Below are 19,171 nucleotides of genomic sequence, written 5' to 3'. Positions count from 1 at the left end.
GTGGGTCCATGTCTTGACCCCCACCAGATTCTTATGCCCCCCAAAGCTGTGGGCTGCAGGGCTGGGACCCCACCACTGGGGCTGGGCAGCTCTTGCCTCCCCTCAGCCACCATGGGCATCGCTGCCCTGATCCCTCCTCACCCCCAAAGAGCCACCCCTGCCTGCCAGAGACTTTCCAGCCACAGGCGCCAGCTCCATAAATGCTTTTTATTAATTAAAACAAGAAATAGCATCTCCTTGTTTAAACCTTTGCTACCCCCAAACCCACAACACCCACTCAAGCCCAGTGGGGCAGGAATGTTTTCCCCCCAAAGCGAGTGGTCCCTGGGCCAGCACTGGCCACAACAGCTGTGTCAGGACAGCTGGGCTCATCCTCTGTCCCCCCAGCACGGACCCTTCACCCAAAGACCCCCCCACTGCCCAGGGCAGCAGCCCCAGTCCCGCAGGGATTGTCCCTGCCGAGGTTTGCCCACACCCAGCAGGCTCCTGGGGCCTGGCAGCTGCCCAAAGCCAGCCCCGAGGCCAAGGACTCTCCTCCCCACGGAAGGGCCAGGACACAGCAGGGCAAAGCACTCTCCAGCCTGGCACAGCTGCAGCAGCTCCAGGGGCCAGGAGGGGCTGGAGCAGCAGCTCTGCCGTGCCCCAGCTGCAGCAGCTCTTCACCAGCAGGTAATTAGTGGGTTCAGCTGGTGATTAGCAGGCTCAGCTGCAGGGGAGTGGCACAGCCTGGCTGGGGGGTACAGTGGTCTGTGTTGGGGTACAGGGTACCCAGGTTCTGCTCTCTATCTCAGAGCAGAATCTTGCCACAGGCTCCAGCGTTCTCCAGAGTGAGCCCAGCCCCTGGCTGGACCAGGGGTGCCATCTGTCCCTGCAGAGCACATGGAGGGGACAAGAGCTGACCTGAGGGGTGCTCGTCCTCAGAGAGGGGAACTGGCAGGACCAGAATAGCGGAAAGCCATCGATGTCAGGATCAAGGATTTATTTACATGTCAAGGAAAACTCTCACCCAGAGTCATGTGAGGAGGAAAAAGCAAACAAACCCGAGGAGCAGTGATTTGCCTCCCAAACACAAATGCTTGCACTCCCAGTGCGCTGGGCCCTCCTCATCTCCTTCTCCACAAGGAGACTAAAGGCATGATTTGTGTACAGTTACCAGCACCACGGAAAAGACAATCTGAAAATGAAAGCCGCCTTCGTGAGGCAGTCTGTGCCTGCCCAGGCGGGTCCTGGAGCAGCCCTGGCTCCCTGCAGGAAAGGGGCAGCCCCTCAGTACTCATCCAGCGTGTCGGCCCGCGGCACCGAGAGGCCCCGCTCCTTCAGCGCCTGCACCTTCAGCTTCTCCGACTCCTGCTTGGCCTGCTGCTCCACCCGCTGCTCCTCCAGGATCTCCTCAATGGACACCTGCTGCAGAGGCGTGTCGCTCTCCTTCTCCAGGTCCTGCAGGAGAAAGGAGCCTTCAGCTCTGCGCAGCACCATCACCCGAGCCCTCCCGCCTTCCACGGGCCCCAGCTGGTGGGGCTGGCAGGAAACAGAGGTGCTGGAAGTGCTCTGAGGGGTGGGAACGTGGGCAGGGATCCCCAGCACAGCCCTAGGAAGGGGCTCCTGGGGACCCCAAAGCAAACAGAGCTCAGCTCCTGACTCATCCCAGATGGTGCCCGCTGGGGCAGAGGCAGCAGGGAGGAAACAGGCAGGCAGCAGTGCCACCCTCCAGCAGTGCCACCCAAGCTGGAGCTTCCCCACAGCTCCCTCTATATCATTCTTCCTCCTTGTGTCATCGCAGAGGGGCTGTGGCAGCAGGAGGCAGCCCTGCCCTGCAGGCTGGCCCTTCTGTGATGGCTCAGCCCTGGAGGCAGCTCCAATCCCAGCCCAACACAACAGCAACCACATTTCACAGCAGACAGACACACAAACCACAACCCCTCAAGCCCGGGCCCAGACTGCAGCGGGGGCTGAGCACTTACAATTTCCCCCAGCAGCACCACATTCTCGCCCCTCACCACGAAGATGCCCCGAGGGATGTCCCCATACTTCTTGCCCACGTGGATGCGCTCCACAGTCTGGTGCAACACCAAGTTCGCTGCAGCAACGAGACAGACAGAAAACCAGGGACGTTCCACCGCGAACTGTGCCTGAGCCGCGTCCCCCGTCCCACCGGGGCAGCACCGGCTGTGCCCCGGCACTCGGCGGCTGCCCGGAGCCGGGTCACCGAAGGCACCGAGGTCACCGAAGGCACCGACACTCTCCCCACCCAGCGAGCCCCCAGCCCACCGCAGCACAGATGATGATGATGGCGATGCTGGTGCTGCAAACTCCAGCAAGGACGGAGCATGGACATCACCCGGCTCCTTCTGCCGGAGCCCCAGCGCGGGATGCACCGCGGGACGGGGCGCGCCCGGGGGGAGAAACCCCCGCGGAGAGCCAGGTCCGGGGCACAGGACACCGAGGTTCCAACCCCAGCACAACCACACTGCAAAGGCAGCACGGCTCCCTCCTCCTCCTCTTCATCATCCTCCTCCTCCTCTTCATCATCCTCTTCCTCCTCCTCCCCATCCCCATCCCGGCCGTACCGAACTGGTCGATGCTGCGCAGGTACCCGATGAGCGTCCGGCCGTCCCGCAGCAGCACCAGGTGCTTCTCTGCGGGAAACGAGAGCGGGGCGTCGGGCACGGCCCCCGCGGCTCCGCGGCGCACGGGGGGCGGCTCGCTACGGTGAGAGGGGACCGGGCGCGGGGCACGACCCGGGGGAGCGGGAGCCCGGGCCCCACGGGGGGGACGGGGCGGGCCGCGCCGGGACACTCACTGTCGATGTCCTGGATCAGGCTGGCCGTGCCGGGCATGTAGTTCATGGTGCCGCCGCGCCCGCAGCGGAAGCGCCGCCATGCGCCGGTGCCGCCGCCGCCCCGGAACCGCCCGCGGCGGGCGGGGCCCACCCGCCGCTGCCCTTTTAAGCCGCGCCGGCCGTGCGCGCGGGGCCGCCGCCGATTGGCCGGAGCGAGAGGGGCGCGGCCGCCGATTGGGCACGGGGAGAGCGGGGGCGTGGCTTTGGCGGCGGCCATGGAGCCCCGCACGGCCGGGCCGGGCCCGCCCGCGGCGGCCGCGCAGGTAACGGGGGCGAGGGGCGGGCCCGGGATCGGACAGAGCCCCGGGATCGGACACGGCACGGGATCGGACACGGCCCCGGGGAGGGCACGGCCCTCGGGAAGGACACGGCCCCCGAGGGCACGGCCCCCGGGGCGGGCGGGCAGCGCTCAGCCCGGCCCTGCCCCGGTAACGGCCCGCAGGGCGGTCCCCGGCCGGCCCGGCCCGGAGCCTCCCAGCCCCGCCGGTTCTCGTGGCTCTGCTCGCGGCCCCTCCGGGCGTGTAACGGGGCTGAGGGGAGCGCGGGGAGGCGCTGCCGGCGGAGCCGCTTCACGGGGAGGTTTCTGGGGCGCCTGTGCCGGTGCGGAGATCCCGGGAACCCCGGAGCTGTGAGGACCGGGAGGGCCCCGGGGCTGGGCATTGCCGGGTCCGGTACCACGGCTGGGCATTGCCGGGGCTGGCGTTACCGGGTCCGGTGGCACGGCTGGCATTGCCGGGTCCGTTACCTGAGGGGTTGATGGCAGCTGGGTTTCGGGCTGCCGTGTAAATTCCGTGTTTGCCCTGCCGGAGCAGGCTCTGCTCTCCAGCCTCGGTTCGGTTCGATTCGGTTCGCTTTGGTTTTTCCTCGGGGCTGTCAGGCTGCTCCGGCCCTTCCATAAATCCCGGCGCACAGGTTGCCCAGCCTGCGCTCCGGGCAGCAGCTCAGGGTGGAGCTCTGCTTCGCCGGAAGGTGCAGGGAGTCATTCCCCGAGCTCCTGAAACCCTGTCCTTCAGCACCTCTCTGCCACCAGGTGGAAACTCACACTCCCTACACGTCAGTTATGGGATGGATCCAGGTAAATCCTCAGATGTGCCCTGGGTGTGCAGACCTTCATACAGAGACCCACACGAGCTGCAGCTCCAGGAGCTGAACACTGCCTAGCAGAGCTTCTCTGTTTGAGAATGAGCAGTGAAATGAACTTTCCTGGGGAGTTTTCCATCCTCCTGTTGGTGATGCAGTGCTGGCATTGAATCCTCCAGGAGCTGCTCAGTGTGAGGGGCTGCACACCTCCCCCTGAGCTCAGCCAGGTTAGACCAGAAAAGTCTAAAACCGAGGCAGATCAGCTGGAGGGCAAAAGAACCTCCTGGCTAAATGCTGCAGGAAGGGCCAGACCTTGTTCCTGTGCCCGCATCCCTGTCCCATCACCTTCCCTGTGCTCTTCCCTTGTCCCCAGGCCATGGATTCCCCCTATGCCAACGGAGCCTACAGCCCCCCGTACCCGCACTACGCCAGCCTGCCGCAGGCGCGGGGCTTCTACTGCTCGGGGCCCCCGCGCAGCCCCTACCCCCCGGAGCCCGCCGGCCTCTACCGGCCCCCGTCGCCCGCCCCGGCCTGGAGCTACGTGTCCCCGGAGTGCCCCCCCGAGGGCTCGGCCCTCCGCAGGCAGCAGGTCCCCGCCTACTCCCCGCCGCAGGTAAGGGTGGCTGGTGGGGCTGTGCCAGGGTGGGGCGGGGCTGGTGGGGCTGGGGGGTCGCCGCGGCTCTTGAGCGCCTTGTCCTGGCTGGTTTTAGTCTTAGCAAAACGGGTGGTCACGGTGTTCTCTGGAGAGCCGGGGCTTTTGGGTCAGAAGGGTGGGAATGGGGCGGCAAAGCTGAGCTGTGGCTGTTCTGTCCAGCTCCCAGGGCTGCGTGAGGAGGTAGTGACCCTCTGTAACGCCTGTGCCAGGGCTGTGTGACAGGGTGGGGCTGGCAGTGACCCCCCTGTAACGCCTGTCCCAGCTCCCAGGGCTGTGTGAGGGTGCAGGGACCCCCTGTAACGCCTGTCCCAGGGCTGTGTGAGGGTGCAGAGCTGGCAGTGACCCCCCTGTAACCCCTATCCCAGCTCCCAGGGCTGTGTGAGGGTGCAGGGACCCCCTGTAACGCCTGTCCCAGCTCCCAGGGCAGTGTGAGGGTGCAGTGACCCCCCTGAAACACCCCTGTAACGCCTGTGCCAGGGCTGTGTGAGGGTGCAGGGCTGGCAGTGACCCCCTGTAACGCCTGTTCCTGTCCTTGCAGACCCCAGCAATGCCGGTGCCGCAGTACCAATACGGAGACAGCAACTCAGGGGTCACGGGGCAGGGCCCGGTGCCGCAGCCCCGAGCCCTGGAGGACTCGTGGGGCCCCCACTCTGGTTTTGGGGTGCAGCCTCGCTACGCCTGGCCGGCCTCGGGGCACAGCAGCCTCTACATGTCGGATTCACACCCGTCCTGGACCGGCAGTGGGGCTCCTTCCCACCCTCCCTCCTGGGAGGCACAGGCACAGGTGAGGTCCTGTTTGCACACAGAAGACTCCAACCCGTGGCTGGGATTCTTGTGAAGGACAGGATGTCCTGGGTGGGTCTTGAAATGGGTCAGACAGGCTTTCTCCGGGTTGGATCAGGAATTGTCTCCACGTTTTCGGTGCCCAGGCAGTAGCAGCCCTGATGGGGGCTCACACTCCTCCTCTGGGCAGGTGCCCCTTGCTGGGTTGTTGCTTTCTAACGTGGGGAGCAGAGCACAGGTCCCTGTCCCAGCATCCCCAGCCCTATCCAGTGTTGGTGCAGGATGGGAGCAGAAACCTGTGGGTTGGAGAGAAATGCACTTAGAGATGTTTTCTCCCTCTGCCTGCAGGACTCTGTGTACGACAGACCCGAGCAAAGCCCCAGCCAGCACAGTTACTACTCTGATGGCAGCCAGCGGCTCTCGGGGCCACTGAACGAGCACAGGGTGGCCAAGCCTGCCCCGTGCCAGCCCCGGGTGCAGTACAGTGCCCAGCCCCAGCTCTACGACCTCGGCCCACGGAAGCCCGTGGCCAGGAGCCAGGAGCTGGGCTTCAGAGCTGCTGAGCAGCCTGCCACTCATCCTGCAGCCCTGCAGCCGGAGATCCAGAGGATCCTGCACGTCATGGGGGAGGCTGAACGGCTGGAGGAAGAGGTGGATGAATTTGTAGGGAAAAAGACAGATAAATCCTACCGGCTGCTGGAGGAGATGTTGACCAAGCTGCTGCTGGAGCTGGATTCCATTGAGACTGGGGGCCAGGACAGTGTCCGGCAGGCCAGGAAAGAGTCTGTCCACAGGATTCAGGCCATACTGGAAAAACTGGAAAGAAAGGGATTGTGAAAGCACACGAGCCACAACACACAGCCTGGTGTTGAGGTTCCAAAGAGTTCTCTTCAATCTCAGCTCTTTCTGCTACGCACTATTGACAATGGAATAGCAATAAGCCCTGAGTTAACAAATCAAATCAAACCCACCAAAAAGCCAGCTCAGAAGCCCAGCCCCGACAAACAACTCAGCAAAGGACAAATGGAGAGAGGTTTGAAGCAGCAAAAGTATTTAATGAAGATGTTGAAGGAACTGGGCCAAGGATGGAGCCCTGTGGGGTTGTGTACAGAGTTCCCCAGGCCAGGCCCAGTCTCTGGGTGCCTCCTACAGCCACAGCCAGTCTTCAAACACTCGTCAGATGTGCTGCAATGTGCAGCCACCAACCAAGACTCTGGGCTTGTCCTCACTGCCTGTAATTGCAGCTTCAGCTCCCTTGCCATGAGCCCCGTGTGTCCTCAAAGGGGTTGTTTGGGTTTAGTGCACTCAAGGAGCAGCACTGAAGTGCTGGAGGGAGGGACTGTGCTGGCACATGTCACATCCTGCTGTTCCTCCTGTGTGGTACAGCCAGTGTGGGGTGTCCCTGTGGGCACGGCAGCAGACTGGAAATCCCCTTCTGCCACTGGAAAGGAGAAGCACAAGTCAAGGCAGGATGCTTGGAAATGATTTCCAGGTCACTCGGGTCAGAATCCTCTGTTTCATGTCCCTCTCCATCCTGCGAGTTCTGTGTCCCACTGTGCAGCACCACGGGGAGGGAACAGCTCGGCCTGTTCCAGCCTCCTGGTTAGCACCTGCACAGCCCCTCACTGCTCTGTGTGGCACCTAATAATAAACCCTGACCAGTTTTAAATGTTATTTTGTAATTGAGATGTCTCAAAGTCTCTTTTTCTTTCAAGAGAAGTGGTGGGGAAGGTTTTTTAACTCAGACCAAAGCTCCAGCCTGGCTGTACCAATGAACAGAACATCTGAGAAGGCTGTTTTGGGGTGCCAGGGTGCCCCTCCCAGGCAGTGCAGATTCTCCAGGAGCCTCCAGCTGTGGCTCTAGAGCCAGTGTGGAAGAGGGTCAGGAAGGGATTTCGGATGCCTGGGGCTGGGAGTGCCCTGGCCATGCCCTGTGTGCTGCCAGCCAGCCCAGGCCCTGGAGGCAGCCAGCAGATCCCACATTCCCAGACAGGGCTGTGGGCTCAGGACTGACCTTTGGAGCTCGCTGGACGTGTCCATGACCACACGTGGTCAGCTGGATGTCCTGGGACAGGGAAAGGCTCTGCTGCTGCTTTGTTTTGTGTCATGCAGGGAGCAGCCAGGCCAAGCTGTTCCATGCTTCCAGCCTGGCAAGTGCTGGGAGATTCATAATTCACAGTACTCAGGGAGTTCTGCCCCCTGAAGCCACCCGTTCCCCATCAGCTGCACCCATCCAGGTAGGATATTCCTGAGCAGTATTGCTTGTCCTGCCTCCTTGGCGGAGAGTTATGTAAATCCCTGGAGGAAAGCCCACGAGAGAACACGGAGAAGTGGGCTGGAGTGGCAGGTTAGCATGGCGCGGCGTGGGGATCCCACAGCTCCGTGGGACAGCGTGGCTGCCCGTGACACTCCAGCACCCCTGGGTGGGTTTTGTGTGTTTCCCCCAAAGCTGAGCTGGGATCAGGGGTCAGGAACACGTCCCACACCTCAGCCTGCAGGAAGCTCTGCTGTAACCCATCCCTACCTGCTGCCTCTGCCTCCTCCACGCAGGACCAGAGCGCGTCACAGTCTGGATGATCCCGGTGGGGACGGTGTGACACGGGCAGGAGCTGTGTCAGCACCGGCTGCTGCAGGGGCTCCAGCTGCAGAACTGGGGAGCTGAGCACTCCTGACCCTTCTGTTTTCCTCACCAGTCCCTGCTGTGCCACGCTGAGAGCTGGGATAGCAGATCCTGGCAACTGGTTCATCTTGCAGCATCCACTTGCAGCATCCACCCACATCACAACCCCCAAATTAGAAAGTCTGTCTCTGTTTATCGCTGGGCTCATCTCTACAGAAACCAAACTCTTACTCGGGGGCTGCCCGTTGCTTCTCCAGCGGTGCTGGAGTTTCTCAATCGCCACAGAGGCTAAAGTGTCACAGAGGGACTGGAAAACAAACATTCAACCAGCACCGCGTGCTTTCTGCTGCAATCACCCCATGCTGGAGTGTTTGTTCATGCCTGGCACGGGGCCGGGTGCTTCCCTGCACCCCAGTGCCCTGCATCCAGCTCGGGGCCACCATCACCCCCACCCGGGCCACTGCCGAGGGCAGGGGTCACAGGGAGGGAACAGGGACAGGGGGCAGGGATCACAGGGAGGGAACAGGGTCAGGGGACAGGGAACAGAGGCAGGGACCAAGGACAGGGACCAAGGGAAGGGACCAGGGGCAGGGAATAGGGACAGGGGACAGGGATGAGAGGCAGGGAACAGGGACGGGGATGAGGGGCAGGGACCAGGGGCAGGGAACGGGACAGGGGTCACAGAGAGGGACCAGGGAACAGGGGCAGGGAACGGGACAGGGGTCACAGAGAGGGAACAGCGGCAGGGATGAGGGGCAGGGAACAGGGGCAGGGACCAAGGACAGGGACCAGGGGCAGGGAACACGGGCAGGGAACACAGGGAGGGAACAGGGGCAGGGACCAGGGACAGGGGTCACAGGGAGGGACCAGGGGCAGGGGCCAGGGAGGGCTCGCAGGCAGGGATGACAGGCAAAGGGCACGGGCAGGGATCGCGGCCAGAGTCGCGGCGCTGCGGGCGGGGATCAGCGGCAGGGGCGCGGGCAGCAGCCCCAGCCGGGCCTGCGGGCACGGACTGCGGGCGCTCCCCGCTCCTCCCCGGCCGTGACGGCGGGGGCGGGCCGCGGGCAGCGCCGCCCCGGGCTGGGCGGGCAGCGGGGCCGCAGCGGAGCCTGCGCTGCCGCCCGGGCCGGGCCGCGCCGCCGCAGCAGCCGCCGGGGCAGCGGCGCCGGGCTCGGGCCGGGCTCCCCCGGCTTCCCCGCGGTTCCCCGGCGCAGGGCGCGACCCGCGGAGCCCCCGGTGGCGGCGGGCGCTCCCGGCCCGCCCGCAGCCCCCCATGGCCGCGCTGGAGCCGCCGCGGCCGCCCCCGGCCAGCGCCGAGCCCCCGGAGCCGGAGCCCGGCGGGCGCTACGAGGCCGTGGTGCCGCACTGGTTCTACTGCAGGGTGGCGGACTCGCGGGAGCGCTGGGTGCCCTTCAGCGCGCAGGACTCGGAGCGGCTGGAGGCGGCGTACGGCGCAGGTGGGGCGGCAGCGCCCGGGGAGGCGGGCGGGGGTCCCGGGGCAGTGCCCGGGGGAGGCGGGCGGGGGTCCCGGGGCAGCACCGGGGGAGGCGGGCGGGGGCCCGCGGCAGCGCCGGGCCCGGCTCCCTCCGCCCTCTGCTGCCGCATCCCTCCATCCACGCTCTGGGGTCGCCCCAAGGAATGGGCCTGCTGAGGCTGGCGGGGGAGCATCAGGTGTGTGTGTGTGCTTGGATGCCAGGGAAGAATTCCCTAGGCGCATCTATGGCTTACACCTAGGATGCTAGATTTTCCCTCGAGGAGTTTTAAATTGGGGTTTTTTTGGCCATGTGCCGGCTCCCAGTAGCCGAGCGGATGCATCAAATGGTCTGACCCCATTCAGGTGATGCTGCTGTGAATTATATATAATCATACTGCAAAGCATGCTCCGGTGAGCTGGCTGGGAGGACGCTGCCAGGATGGCAGGAATTCCGCTGGGAGAGTCCCCGCAGCACGGGGCTGTGCCTGCTGTGGGAGCAAGGACTGGAGGTCAGCTTGAGACCCCTGTGTGCCAAATGTCACCATCTGTGCCACCTGCTGCTGCCACGGGCAGAGCTCCGATTGCCCAAGGATTGCCTCCCGTCCTCCCTCGCCCAGGAAGTTTCGGATTAGAGGCTGTGCTGCCTGGCCCAGCCTGGCACGGGGTGCTGTGCCACCAGCCCAGCCCACAGGCAGACCCAAAAGGCAGCAAAATTCACAGTTTGAGGTCTGTATTGGGGTCTCTGTTTTGGAGAGGAACGCCTTACAGACAGGACACCCTGGTGCACCCTCACTGTTACACAATGCACGTCCCAGGGCCTCAGTGCCACTTTTACCCTCCAGGCCAGGCAGGGAGAGGCCACATACCCATGTGCCTGAGCTGGAGGGAAGGACAGCGCAGTGCAATGTTTTTATCATCTCACCTTCTGCCTCTGGGGAAAGTCTGACTCGGGGCATCTCGCCCTGGCAGCGCTCTCTGAACCCGAGTCCAGGGCACGTTGGCACCTGCCCTGGTGGCACTGACCTGCCGGGCCGTGCTGCCCAAGGGTGCTCCAGCCACTGCAGGCCTGAGAGGACTGACTGCAGGCCCCGTTCCCACAGGGAAGGACCAGGACGGCGTGGTGGTGCCCACCTCGGGGGGCAGGTACGACGTGCAGCTGCGGGCGCGGCGGCGCGTGGCCGTGTACTGGGAGGAGGAGGCGGCCGAGGTGCGGCGCTGCACCTGGTTCTACAAGGGGGACAAGGACAACAAGTTCATCCCCTACTCCGAGTCCTTCAGTGAGGAGCTGGAGGTAAACACGCCTTTCCTGGTGGTTTCCATCCCGGCTTCTCCTCACACGCTGCCTCTGGTGTCCCAAACCCCGTACAAGGCTGGTGGCAGGGCTGAGGACATGAACTCCAAAGAGGCTTTGGCAGGCATTCCTGCAGCTGATTGATGTAACTGTGAGCTCTGCCGTGGCCTCCGCTTCCCCTGCCCTCGTCTGGCCTCGCTGCATCCTTCCACCACGCCTGAAAGTGCCAGGCTTTCCTTTGGGATGATGCAAATGCAGAGATACATAGGCAAATGTATAAAAATACCCATCTTTGCAACAATCTCCATTCTGCTGTACCAAAACCAGTTCTAAGGGGATGGGGAAGTCTGATGCTGCTGCAAAGTGGGGAGCTCTTAAACACTCTGAGCATCCTGGTGATCCTGGGATGACCCTGCTGCTCCTCCAGCTGATTCCTCTGCTTCTTTTGCAAAGTACTGATAAGAGGTTCTGAAAATTGGGTGGGGAATGTCCCAAGAGGTTGATGGGCATGCTTCCAGCTGACTCACAGTGGGTGTTCCCTTCTGTAGGAAGCTTACATGATTGCCATGACCCTGGGTGAGTGGAAGAAGAAGCTGGAGTCCCCCAACAGAGAAGTCATTATCCTGCACAACCCAAAGGTGAGCGGGGTCTCCGTGGTGACCAGTGAGGACATCCCTTTGGGCCTCTTTGTGCTGTTCCCTTCAAGTGGGTTTGTTCCAAAGGCATTCCACTCACCTGCCTGTGCCAGAGGAGAGGGCAGTGGCAGCTGAGCCTGCCAGCAGCTCCACGTTTCTTTCCAGCACCTCTGTGGGCACAGGGCTGGGCCCAGCACGGTCTGGTACCAGCCCGTGTCACCCAGCAGCTGCTGTGGCTGTCCTGCTCCGGGCTCTCTGACAGGCTCTTCTTGTTCCCAAGCTGATGGTTCACTACCATCCCGTTGCCAGCTCCGACGACTGGGTCTCCACCCCCACGGAGCAAGGCCGGCCCCGCACCGTGAAGAGAGGAGTGGAGAACATCGCTGTGGAGATCCCCAACGGTGAGCTGCTGCTCCCTGCTCCCACCCCAAAGCTCTGTTTCCAGCCTGATCACTCACAAAGGCTGGAGGAGGCTGCCACGATGCTTTAAGTGAAATGCACGTCAGAACATTTTGTGCCAAAAGGATCCAAATGGTTTGAGAAACCTCCCCAGCCCCAGCGAGCTGCAGATCCAGGGGAGGGTGGTGATCGTCCAGCTCCTGTGCAGAGGCAGAGCTGCTGGGAGCTCTGCAGTGCCTGAAATGACCCCTGAGGTCTTGATTTGTAGAGGAGGGGAGTTTCTTTCCCTGCTTGGGGACACAGCGCTTTATCACTTACCTTCGTGCTGGTGACTCTCTGGGGCACATGCTGTCCCCATGTCTGCAGCCAAGTGTCAGCTCTGTCCCCTCAGGACGTGTCCCCATGAGGACATCAGGCAGTTGCTCCATTTTCCGTGGGTGCCTGCCCTCAGGAAGGCACGTATGCAGGCTGAGGTGTGTGGGAAGCAGAGAACAAGCCCTGGCTGCACCTGGGACCTGCCTGGGAGATGCAGCTCCCGGAGTGGGCTGAGCATGGGGCAGCTGCACTGAGACCTCCTGATCCTGCTGAACCATCCCTATGGATGGGCAGGGGTGAGGGGCAGTGGGACAAGCCACCACCCCTTCCTCTATTGTCCTGTTGGTCCAGTTCCATCCCAGAGCAGGACTAAGGGAAAATGTGAGAACTCCCAGCAGCCTTGAGGCATAAACGCAGGCGAAGTGAGGGTGGCAGGCTCCAGCCCTGCACGGGGCTGCCCCCAGCACCTCTGGGCCCTGCTGGGCGCCGTCTCCCCAGCAGCCGTGCCCTGAGCTGCCCTCCCCTCCTCAGGAGAGCCTCTGCAGATCGACCACCTGGTGTTCGTGGTGCACGGCATCGGCCCCGCCTGCGACATCCGCTTCCGCAGCATCGTGCAGTGCGGTAGGGGCCGAGCTGGGAGGGGAGCCTGGCAGGGAAACCTGGGAGGGGAGCCTGGGAGGGGAGCCTGGGAGGGAAACCTGGGAGGAAAACCTGGGAGGGGAGCCTGGGAGGGAAACCTGGGGGGAAAACCTGGCAGGGAAACCTGGGAGGGAAACCTGGGAGGGGAGCCTGGCAGGGAAACCTGGGAGGGGAGCCTGGCAGGGAAACCTGGCAGGGAAACCTGGCAGGGGAGCCTGGGAGGGAAACCTGGGAGGGAAATCAGGGAGGAAAACCTGGGAGGAAAACCCGGGAGGGGAGCCTGGCAGGGAAACCTGGGGGGAAAACCTGGCAGGGAAACCTGGGAGGAAAACCTGGGGGGAAAACCTGGGAGGGGAGCCTGGGAGGGAAACCTGGGAGGGAAACCTGGGAGGAAAACCTGGGAGGGAAACCTAGGAGGGAAACCTGGGAGGAAAACCTGGGAGGGGAGCCTGGGAGGAAAACCTGGGAGGGAAACCTGGGAGGAAAACCTGGGAGGAAAACCTGGGAGGGGAGCCTGGGAGGAAAACCTGGGAGGGGAGCCTGGGAGGGGAGCCTGGGAGGAAAACCTGGGAGGGGAATCAGGGAGGGAAACCTGGGAGGGAAACCTCACCCTGGGGCTGGCCCACGCTGCCTCAAAGCACCCCGAGCCTGGCAGGCTGCACCCAGTTCTGCAGGCATTGTGAACAGAACGTTCACCGAGCGCCAAATCTGCCTTCTGAAAGGGTTTAGGTGGCTGCTGCTCGTCAGTTTTGCTTCACAACAGAAGCAAATTTGATAAATTTCTGAAAGTTTCTTGTCCTGGCTGGCAGATTAAAGCCCTGCCCCTGTGATGGGGCAGCAAAATCCAGTAAGCACACGTGGCAGGACATGGAGCCTCCCCTGATCTGTAGTTAAAGATTCAGGGACTTAGGGGAGCAGCAGCAGCTTAAAGACCCCGGTGGGATTTCCCTGTAATGATCTTTCATCGTATTAAGTGGTGTTGGTGCCACGGGCTGGCCCCAGAGCCTGGTGCATCTCCCTGAGAGCTCTCCTGTTTTGCAGTGAATGACTTCAGGAACGTCTCCCTCAGCATGCTGCAAGCACACTTCAAGAAGGCCCAGGAGCAGCAGCAGGTTGGGCGGGTGGAGTTCCTGCCTGTGAACTGGCACAGCTCCCTGCACTCCACCGGCGTGGACGTGTAAGTGTCCAGCAGGCCAGGGGGTGGCAAGGGGCACGGGCAGCCTCCTGCCCTGGAAACTCCACTGTTCTGATGGAAAAGCTGTGAGTTTTTAGGGTAGGGGTGAAGAGGACAGACAGGGACCCCCAGAGCACCTCCCCAGCCTGCAGCACACAGCAGGCACCTGCTCTGATCAGCATGGAGAGCAGAGGCTTCTGCCTTGCCTGGATCTGGGGAGGGACCGTGGACATCCACACCTTGCTAAAGGCTCTGAGAGCTGAGTAGCCTCAGCTCTGCACTGCAGCACTGCTCTGCAGTGCCCCAGCAAGGGCAGAAAGCAGGCCAGGCTCCTGGGGAAGAACGGGCAGGCTCTTTATTCTTGCAATGTAAGAGCACAGGCTGTGCTTTGCCTTCAGTCTGGGCACCAGCTGAGGGTCTGGATTACAACACACATCCTTGGAGAGTGTGTCAGTGCTCCTGTGAGCTCTGAGCAAGGTGGGGTTTGTGGCTTCCCCAGCTGCAGCCCCCCGTGTCCTTTCCCCGCAGTGACCTGGAGCGGATCACGCTGCCCAGCATCAACCGCCTGCGTCACTTCATCAACGACACCATCCTGGACGTGTTCTTCTACAACAGCTCCACCTACTGCCAGACCATCGTGGACACGGTGGCCTCGGAGATGAACCGCCTGCACCGGCTCTTCCTGCAGAGGAACCCGAGCTTCAGGGGCGGGGTGTCCATCGCGGGGCACAGCCTGGGTGAGGGCTCGCCCCGGTGCCAGGGAGCAGGCAGGGCACAGCCACAGCTGCTCTGGCTCACAGGGGACACCTTGCCACCACAGCAGGTTGCTCTGAGCCCTCTCCCATCTTCCAGGGGTGTGGCAGGCACAGTTTGTCTGGGCAGCATGTGCTTCACCACTGTAAATTATCCCTGCTATCTAATCTAGCCTGTCCTCAGTTTAGAGCCATTGTCCCTTGTCCTGTCATTATCTGCCTGTAAAAGTGTCCAGGGTGCAGCTCTTCCATCCCAAGACGGAGGTGGCTCTTCCCCTCCAGCTGCTGATGCTCTGCCCATGCCTGGTTTCTAGGGTCGCTCATTTTGTTTGATCTCCTGACAAACCAGAAGGCTGATCCCGAGGAGGATGAGCACTGTGCTCAGGTATGGGAGGCCCCTGACCCTGCCCTCCTGCAGCTGCGTGGGGATGGGGCAGAGGACACAACGTGCACAGGAGCAAACTGGTGAGCAGAAAGCATGATCCCTTCTGGATCTGTTCACAGGGGTCCAGGACAACCTCGAGCACGGGGGGTACTGAGGAAGTGAAAGAAATCCTGAAGAAGCTGGAGCTGTCCGAGTATTGTGATGTTTTTGAGAAGGAGAAAATGGACAAGCAAGCATTGGTGAGAAGTTCCCCTGTTGTACTGGCTCTTCTGGCTCTGCTTTTGTTCCCCATCATCCCAGCAGTGCACATCTTCTGGTACTGAGTCACACATGAACCATCTCTGAGGAGGAGCATAGAACAGACACCTCACCACACCTCTGCTCCTGGGCTAACACCAGCCTTGCTTATTTTCCAGTTCTTGTGCACAGACAAAAACCTGAAAGAAATGGGAATTCCCTTAGGGCCAAGAATGAAAATACTCCATCACATCAGCTCCAAGACAGAGATGAAGGTTTGTTTTCTGCATGGCTTGTGTCATGCCATCACCCCCCATCCCATGGCATCCTCTGACACAAGGACCCCTTTGTGCTGCTGCAGGGCCGGAGCTCAGCAGCTCCTGGGCACGGTGCACGAGGGGCTGAGCCCAGGTCCCCATCCCAGCACGGGGACAGCCCCGAGGACGGCAGGAGCTGCCAGTACCGGGACGTTGGCTTGGGACAGGTACAGCTCAGCTCTGGCTGCACCCCAAAACCCTCGTGCACAGCACAGGGGTTGTCTCGTGAGCAAACTGAGCATCCCCCTGTCGCAGGTCTCGGCAAACTACCCCCAGCTGAACTACAAGCCCACCATCTTCTTTGCCTTCGGCTCCCCCATCGGGATGTTCCTCACCGTGCGAGGAGTGAAGCGCATCGACCCAAACTACAGCCTGCCCACCTGCAAAGGCTTCTTCAACATCTTCCACCCCGTAGGTATAAGAACCAGAGCTGTTCTTTGTGAGGCACGTGGAGCACGGGCCCTGGCCACTGTCCCCCTCTCGTGTGCAGTTTGACCCGGTGGCGTATCGCATCGAGCCCATGATCGTCCCGGAGCTGGAGTTCGAGCCCATGCTGCTGCCCCACCACAAGGGCAGGAAGAGGATGCACCTGGGTATGGCACAGGCAGCCCCTGTCCCCCGGCCCGGGGCTGCTGCTGCAGCCCCCAGCCCCACAGCCAGCCCCCTCCTGCCTTGCAGAGCTGAAGGAAGGGCTGACCCGCATGAGCGTGGACCTGAAGAACAACCTGCTGGGCTCCCTGAGGGTGGCCTGGCAGTCCTTCACCCGTGCCCCCGTGCCAGCCCTGGAGGCAGGGAGCTCCGAGGCTGAGGCAGAGGCAGAAGCTGGCACTGAGAAGCAGCCAGGTCGGTGGTGGGGGGCAGGGGGCAGCCAGGGATGCAGCTTTGGGAGTCCCACAGCCACATTGCCTGGCACCTGTGCCCAGTAAAGGGCACCTCTGGGCTGTGCAGGCGCCTGGATCTCCCTGAATGCTGTGGCCTTCCCCTGGTGAAGGGGTTTTCTGGGCCGGGGGAGTCTCACCACACCACATTTTAAGCCCACCCCCCTCCTCTGGGTGTCCCTTGCACTTCAGCTGCCTCTCCCCTGTGTGAGGGGTGAGGGGAGGGCACAGCTCTGCTGTTGTATTGCCATGGCTGCTGGTGCCCTGTGGTTGAACCATGCTTCTCCTCCTTCCTGCAGAGACAAAGCCAGAGGAGCCCCTGGCAGCAGTGAAGGAGGAGACCCCCCCCATCAACGTGGGGAGGCTGAACGGGGGGAACCGCATCGACTACGTGCTGCAGGAGAAGCCAATTGAGAGCTTCAACGAGTACTTGTTTGCACTCCAGGGCCACCTCTGCTACTGGTGAGTGTCTGTGTAATGCTCAGGGCTTCAGGTTTGTGTGTGGTGGAGCAGAATGGCATCAGTTTCAGAGCCAGTGTAGTGAGAAAAGGCTCAGCTGGTCAAGGGAGCAAGATCTGTCTGTGACACAGAGGGTGGGCATGGACAGAGGAAGGAGACTTGTGGTTCTCCTCGTGCTGCCTGCATTGCAGAGCACTGCATCTACCCCAGCCATCACAGAGGGCAGGCAAGCACTCCCTTCTGATTCCCTTTCCTCCCCTGCAGGGAGTCAGAGGACACTGTTCTGCTGGTTCTGAAGGAGATCTACCAGACCCAAGGCATCACACTGGATCAGCCTTTACCAGGAAGCCAGTGACCCTCCTGTGCTGTTCTGGCTGTAAGTCACCTCTGCCTAAACCCCTTCTGGATTGCCCAGGACACCTCAGAGGAGATCTAGTTGGTTTGGGGGAGTAAATCCATTATCTAAGGCAGGGAACTTGTGTCAGCTTTCTTCTTTGGCCTGTCAGCACCTTTGGCTTTTTCCTCTTCCTGCACATGAGCACAATCAGACATGAGGAGAGGAGCAGGGAGGGCCCAGGGGGCTGGGTTCTGACTGCAGCTATTCCTGTGTTCTCCTTCTGCTTTCTCAGGTTCAACCCCAGAGAGCACTCACCAGGAAAGTCCAGATCTCTTCTCTGCCTTCCTCTCTCCTCTGCTGCCGTGTCCTGCATGCTGCTTCCCAAGTACTTGCTGCTGCCTGGAGATAAGGATGGATTTTCCTCCATTTTGGGTAGGGAGAGGGGGAAAAACTCTCAAGGAAAACCACTTCTGCTCAAACCCACACACACCACCTGTACAGCGACTCCCTGTGGCAACGTGTGCTTTTAAACCTGCACCCTGTGAGTCCCCAGAGCAGCAGAAGAGCTGTCCAGGCTCAGCACCCGAGCCCACGCATGGCTCCACTCACAGCCCAGGACCCTGAGGAGAAAAAGCCTTAAACACAGCGTGGGAAGAGCTGCAGCAGCCTCGGAGCCAGGGAGATTGCTGGCTGCTGACACAAACCCCCAGCAGCACTGCGAGCCCAGGAGGTGAAGCCCAGGGCTCAGGCTGCAGCGGAGCCACAGGGGCTGTGCAGCACCTCATCCCTGCACTGCTGCTGCATGTGTGCAGCCCTGCACTGCAGCCAGGCCTGTGAAGCACCCCGTGACAGTGGCATGCTCGTGCTCCTCCCTGCTGGGCACAGCTCAGCACCCCAAGCAGCCCACCCTGCACACCCAGGGTGTCCCCACAGCCCTGACCCAGCTGTTCCTGCTCCAGGAAAGCTTCCCCTCAGCTGCAGCTGCCAGGGTGAGCCCTCTGAGCCCTGCAGGGACACGGAGCAGTGCTGCTGTCCCCCGGGGCTGGCAGGTGAGCACAGAGCTCTGCCTGCCACGCTCCCGTCCTGCTTTAGCTTTAAATGTACAAAACACAGCCAGCAAAGGTGGAGCCCAGACCCAGCAGGGTCTGGCCACTGCAGAATGACACCAGCTCTGTGGGCAGCTCAGTCTGCACTGCCTTGAAGCTCTTTTCTGAGGGGGCAAGGCTGGGGAGCCTCTGTGAGCCTTCCCTGGGCACCAAAGCCCTGGGCTGGGGCTCCAGTGCTGTGGGAGGTGTTGCTGTGCAGCCTTTGGAAGAGCCAAACCACTTTCCCTCCTGCTGACTTTCGCCCTGCATGGGGTAAGGAGCCTTTTTCCCCCCCCCCACAAGCTGTTGGTTTGTTTTTCCTCCATTGTCTGTTATTTGCACTATTGGAAGGGTTTTGTTTGCAGCCTCCATCCCTCCTCCCCTCCCAAGGAACAGGAGCTGTTCTTTACCTGACTGCAGGAACAGCCAAGCTGCTTGGTCAGCACCTGACCCACTGCTGGCTAAGGTCTCATGGGAGTAGGAAAAGGGACAGTCTTAACATGGGACACTAATGATCAGCATTTTAAGTTATGCACTTTGTTTAAAAAAAAAAGAAGTTAAATACATTTTAAATGTTATTTAATGTCTTTTCCAGTAAAAAGCCAAAATAAATAAGTAGATGACTGTGGTGTGTGCATGTCTGGGGGGAGAGGGAGGGGCTGGAAAAAACTCACATGTGCAGTTTTTGGGGAAAGTGAAGCTGTTTCTGTAATTCTGTTGAAGCTGCAGAGTTCTAGAGGATGCAAACTGCAGCTGCTGGGGTGGTGTTCCATTACTGACTCACCTGCCTTGCTCTGCTGCAGCCTCACCTTGAAAC

General features: G+C 61.5%; 3 protein-coding genes across 4 annotated transcripts; 2 read left to right on the top strand and 1 right to left on the bottom strand.

Moving 5' to 3' along the window:
- Positions 1–964: 964 nt before the first annotated feature.
- Positions 965–2,930, bottom strand: LSM1 (LSM1 homolog, mRNA degradation associated). 2 transcript variants are annotated; one of them, XM_064400314.1, is made up of 5 exons: positions 2,801–2,930; positions 2,568–2,636; positions 1,962–2,077; positions 1,330–1,437; positions 965–1,174 (listed from the first exon to the last, which is right to left on the bottom strand). In XM_064400314.1, exons 1-5 carry the CDS (start codon positions 2,844–2,846, stop codon positions 1,127–1,129), a joined length of 387 nt encoding a protein of 128 aa, XP_064256384.1. In that variant the 5' UTR covers positions 2,847–2,930; the 3' UTR covers positions 965–1,126. The 2 variants fall into 2 exon arrangements, with proteins under 2 accessions (XP_064256384.1, XP_064256383.1); XM_064400313.1 differs by having other exon boundaries at positions 965–1,437.
- Positions 2,845–7,039, top strand: BAG4 (BAG cochaperone 4). Its single transcript, XM_064400309.1, has 4 exons — positions 2,845–3,102; positions 4,293–4,532; positions 5,113–5,358; positions 5,706–7,039. The coding sequence occupies exons 1-4, from the start codon at positions 2,845–2,847 to the stop codon at positions 6,192–6,194; spliced, it is 1,233 nt and encodes a 410-aa protein (XP_064256379.1). The 3' UTR covers positions 6,195–7,039.
- A 2,013-nt stretch (positions 7,040–9,052) lies between these two features.
- DDHD2 (DDHD domain containing 2) lies at positions 9,053–18,978 on the top strand. Its single transcript, XM_064400305.1, has 17 exons — positions 9,053–9,434; positions 10,552–10,742; positions 11,291–11,380; positions 11,658–11,778; positions 12,623–12,712; positions 13,772–13,907; positions 14,433–14,641; positions 14,971–15,041; positions 15,161–15,280; positions 15,458–15,553; positions 15,640–15,762; positions 15,851–16,006; positions 16,086–16,188; positions 16,274–16,438; positions 16,773–16,935; positions 17,197–17,308; positions 17,562–18,978. The coding sequence occupies exons 1-16, from the start codon at positions 9,251–9,253 to the stop codon at positions 17,285–17,287; spliced, it is 2,109 nt and encodes a 702-aa protein (XP_064256375.1). The 5' UTR covers positions 9,053–9,250; the 3' UTR covers positions 17,288–17,308; positions 17,562–18,978.
- The last annotated feature ends 193 nt before the right edge of the window (positions 18,979–19,171 follow it).

Source organism: Passer domesticus, chromosome 28 (assembly GCF_036417665.1).
Source record: "Passer domesticus isolate bPasDom1 chromosome 28, bPasDom1.hap1, whole genome shotgun sequence".
NCBI lineage: Eukaryota > Metazoa > Chordata > Aves > Passeriformes > Passeridae > Passer > Passer domesticus.
Note: the sequence above shows the minus strand (reverse complement) of the source record. Positions and strands in the feature narration are given on the sequence as shown.